Below are 4,685 nucleotides of genomic sequence, written 5' to 3'. Positions count from 1 at the left end.
ATCGATCGATCGATTGATAGATAGGTCATGACTGCTGTCTTTGGTTGGGTGAACAAAATCCTGCCTGAGATCAGTAGCTGTTGGTGATCAGTAGCACACTGCTGGCGGATGCTTAGTGTACTACAGAGCAGAAACTGATGTTTCTTTCTACATCCAGTGGGTGGCGCAGATTAGTAGCCACACAGGCACACCCACTAGAAGGAAACAAACACACCCAGTACAACACTTTTGTTCTATTGGCTGAGAGGTTGCCAGGCGACTGTGCCAAAAAGCAGTTACAGGTTTTGTAAGCAAGTAGAGAGTCTGAGCAGAGACTAAGTATGGAGGAGAAATTTTGACTACAATCACTACAAGTTTTGAGAAGAATGACATCAAGTCCTGTTTTCAAAATAAAAATGTAAGCAAAAGTATTTTGAGAACAAAAAACATGAAATCCTGCTTTCAGACTGAAAATGTCTGCTCTTGCATTATGGCAGAAAAAATTCCCCATAGAAAAACACTTGAACTTAAATTCTGGAGCAACATGTATAGGGATACTGAGGTGTGCTTTAACAGCTGTGCGGTTCAGGACATAATAGAATAAATTTTCATGCAAAGCAATGACCGAGGGTGAATCAGGATGAGGATCACATTTAAAACTACACAATATGGAGTGACTGATCAGTGGAGGCCCCTCCATACTCTGACCACATTCTATGGCTGTTTTAGCCTAAACTACTCATTGACAATTATTCTCTAAGTCACAATGTCAGAGTTAATTAATTCATCTATATACATACACATCTCTGGTGTCTCTCTGGAATGGTATTCATTTTCCACAAATAATGTATTCACAGACAACTGATCCAGTACTTTCACGTCTTTTCCACCTGAATAATTCCGATTTCTGGATCACAAGTAATTTACTGGCATGGACACATATAACTCCACAATAATGCATTTTTCCTTTCTATATAATGCTACATTTTTTCCATTAATATTTTCTGTTTGATAACCCATTTTTAATTTAATCTCCATTCTGTTTTCTTTTACAGGAAAACGGAATGTTATTGCCTTTGTCAGAGGACAGTGCAGACATAGCAGAGATCACTTCAAGTCAATACCCTGGGATGTGGTCTTCTCCTTGTTCTGGAAAAAACAAAACAAAAAACAACAACAAAATAAACAAAAAATAAATGTTTATCATTAGGATAAGCATTTTTCAAACTCAGTTTAATCCAACTTCCCCACACCAAGGTTAGGCTGAAAACACCTGCATGGCCATTTAGCTTGAATAACCCCAAATTATAAAACATAAATTAATCTCTAAATATTACTTTTTCATGATTGCTGAGCAAAGAAAAACTTTGAATGAATGTGGGATGTGTGGAGAACAGATGAGCATGATTAAAATCCCCAGAGATCAGAAAAAGGGCCTGGTGATGATGTGTTGGGAGTTTGCTGGTATGGAGGACATTGCAGGCTATTGCAGCATTGTCTAGCAGGGGTTTGGGAGGTACATACACCATACGTGTGATATCATGTACAACTACTGTGGTGGATAATATGGCACCTATGCTAACAGCTAGCAGTTCAATGTCCTTAGAGAGAGTGTCTCTTTCATTGCTAATGCTGTGTTGCAATTTTCTCAGAGGTCAGAGCTGTCATACATAGGAAACAGCCATCCAGTCAATATAGTTGGAGAAGTCAGAATTTCAACATGGTGGTGCCCAAGAAGGTATTGTTCACAATATCTTTTTTGAACATCATTTTGAACTTTACTTTCCATAAACAAACATCTGTTTTCATTTGCTCATCATAGAGTTGCAGATGTTGCATGCAACATTGATTTTGGACACACTCTTATGTGTCTTGCAAAATAAGCATGTTTCCCCCACAACTTACTACTGTTAATGTGAGGGGCAGCCATATTGAAATATGAACGAAGAGTTGTGAACGATGACGTTAGAATTGTAGTCTGGCTGTGGTTGTAGTTTGGAAATGGCAGCGGAGGAAATGAACCAAGTTATTCAGTCCCTGTTGACCACACTTCCAAATATTGAGCAATGAAAATTGGAGCAAGAGTCTTAAACAATAAAATGCTTAGGGCATTTTATTGCTGGCAAAGATGTTAGCACGCTCTGCACTTCTCTTTGCAGTGGTGAACGCTTATTTACTGCACAGGCAATCTACATAAAGCTTCATAGTGTAGCTTCCTTCAAGATGGAGCTGGTGCATTACATACGTAATGGTCAAATGTTAGTGACAGTGTAAAATCAGATCCAGACATGATCAATCTTCATCAGACCACGCCTCCAGCACGCAGTCATTTCTCAATAGAATGAGCTCCCAATTTCAAGATAACAACTGAATATTATCTATCTCAGGGAACAGTTTCTGTAAAAAAAAAAAAAAAGTTAGTTGCCTTAAATATCTTCAAGATTTCAAACTTACCTTGAGAGATGGTCTTGGAGGCCTGACAGGTCTTTGAGATCGTACTGGATCTGGAGCTGATTTTGGTGGTGGTTTGTCTTGGCTTCTTTTCAGTGGTTCCAAATCATCAGCTACATCAGGACAACCAATGTATCCTCCAGCACCAAATACTGATCCCAGATCAGCTCCAAAAAAAATCTGACTGTTTGGGGAATCAGAAATACTTGAGTCATGTTTGGTTGACATTCTGCTGATGGTCTTAAGTGTTTCAGTTGTAGCAATATTGGCGGTGTTAGTAGAAGAGACATCTGTGCGGCCAAGTTCCAATCTTTGAATGTTGTTTGATTCTAGATCACTGTCCGAGCTGTTGTTAGAGAAACTGAGATTGAGTTCTGTTTCTACAATGCCTTGATTTCCTTTTACGTTGGCTACTTTTTCATGACTATACATGTCGGGTGTCTCTTGGTTGTCATGGCTATGTAAATCTAGCAATTCCTGATTTTCACTCATGGTGAGATTCTGGGGTTCCTTGTTATGATGGTAATCTGAGTCAAGTACTGCCTGATTTTCTGGGTCATAAAAAGTCAGAAGCTCTTGATTTTCATGACTATCTAAATCCAAAACTTCCTGGTTTTCAGGATATGAAAATCCTTGTAGTTCCTGATTGCCATGGTTATCTCTTTCCAGCACCTCTTGATTATCGTAATTACAAGGTTCAAGTAAATTGTCCTTGTTGATATTTGGACAGGTCTCCACCACCTCCTGATTTTCATGAGAACTGGTATCCACAAGTTCCCTTTTTTCATGACTAACCAGCTCCTTGCTGAATGAACTAGGTGGCTCTAACACTTCTTGGTTTCCAGTACTTCTATAATTTATGACGTTCTGAAAATTGTAGTCGCACTCTTCAAGGACCTCTTGGTTTTCATATGTCTGAGCATTCAGTGCTTCCTGGTTAGCATAGTTGAAATTCTCCAATTCTTCATTGTTTTCATAGGTTGCTTCCAGGTCATCATTACCACAAAGGTCTAAAACCACCTGGTTCTCTTCATCAGGACTTAGTTTAAAGCCATAAGGGTCAGAGTCACACACAATTTGACAGGCAGAGATGTCAAACCCATAGGGATCAAAATTATGCTCATAAGGTGAAGACGATGAGGGATGACCATCAAAGTGAATATTTTCTGCATGTTCTGGGCTCAGCTCAGCTTCATCAGGGTCTACTAGAGAGTGGCTAGAGTTCTCTGGGCTGAGTTTAAACCCATAAGGGTCGAAACAAGAAGGACTGGCTGAATTATAGCTTAAATCTAAATCGGTTTGACATGCATCAGATTTAATAACATCTTGGTTCTGAGAGTCCATTGGATTATGGGGGTATTCTGCCTTTCTGGGTTTCTCTGTAGTGTTTTCTATCCCTTCTGTTACCTTACTGGAAGGTAAATCATGAGGATCAGTTTGCTTCATGTCACTTATCCATTTGGATTCGATCATCAATTTGTCACTGTGGCGATGACAGGCAGCCTGAGTTGAAACGGAGCTGGGACCTAGCAAAAAAAAAAAAAAGGCAAGATTACAATGAAGTTTGGAATCTATGTTGGTAAATCAGATTGAAATGTGTATACAACCTAGAAGAAAAGAGTGCTGCTTAAAAGGGCAGAAAAATTCTAAAAATTTTTATTTAAGTAAGATGCAAGTCACAGACTATAAAAAGCTTATTTTTACTCTCCAGCATTGCCCCCTGCTGGTAGTTTTGTCTCATCATAAATTTAAACTGTTTTAGGAGTCTCGGCATTAGTTTTTGTATATATTGCAGTTTATACACTAGTAGTGTACTTGAGACACAGTGGTCATGACATATAACTCATGCACCAACCCCTTGAACCAATTCTGCTAAACCACAAGGACAATTCCTGCTTTACACAGAAATTTCAGCTCTAAGATACAATTTTTTCAAAACATTGCACACAATTTTCTGCATTTGGCACAATTACCGCGAAGAAAATCTTTTGTTTTCACAAGGAACAACACTGTCATTTAAAACTAAGTTGATTACTCTACTATACACACTGACTTTTCACACGGACAAACACCTGTCACACAGTTTTACAATAAGAATTCAGAACTTTAGCATAAAAAAAAATCAACAGGTTTTGGAGCAATGGATTCCAACATTGGAAAAACAACCAGAACCATAAGAGTGACCGTATTATCCTCTGATAATACACTCAAATTTGGTTGAGTGTATCTGCTCAACCAAATTTGAGCAGGTATGC

The 4,685-nt window shown here is 38.7% G+C and overlaps 1 protein-coding gene across 1 annotated transcript; it reads right to left on the bottom strand.

The window, feature by feature from the left end:
- Positions 1-419: 419 nt before the first annotated feature.
- On the bottom strand, positions 420-4,096 carry LOC106939595 (uncharacterized). The gene is made up of 2 exons (XM_015022044.1): positions 2,434-4,096; positions 420-1,128 (listed from the first exon to the last, which is right to left on the bottom strand). The coding sequence occupies exons 1-2, from the start codon at positions 3,901-3,903 to the stop codon at positions 1,087-1,089; spliced, it is 1,512 nt and encodes a 503-aa protein (XP_014877530.1). The 5' UTR covers positions 3,904-4,096; the 3' UTR covers positions 420-1,086.
- Positions 4,097-4,685: the final 589 nt, after the last annotated feature.

Source organism: Poecilia latipinna, unplaced genomic scaffold, assembly GCF_001443285.1.
Source record: "Poecilia latipinna isolate Pla-1442-1.1 unplaced genomic scaffold, P_latipinna-1.0 Scaffold2921, whole genome shotgun sequence".
NCBI classification, from domain to species: domain Eukaryota; kingdom Metazoa; phylum Chordata; class Actinopteri; order Cyprinodontiformes; family Poeciliidae; genus Poecilia; species Poecilia latipinna.
The sequence above is the reverse complement of the archived record's forward strand: the minus strand, read 5'-3'. Positions and strand labels throughout refer to the sequence as shown.

Bases quoted from the DNA above. Each gene is read 5' to 3' on its own strand.
- LOC106939595 (XM_015022044.1), bottom strand. From the start codon at position 3,903: ATGATCGAATCCAAATGGATAAGTGACATGAAGCAAACTGATCCTCAT. The intron at 1,129-2,433 runs GTAAGTTTGAAA...TGTTTTTTCCAG, and splicing joins CTCCAAGACCATCTCTCAAG to AACAAGGAGAAGACCACATC.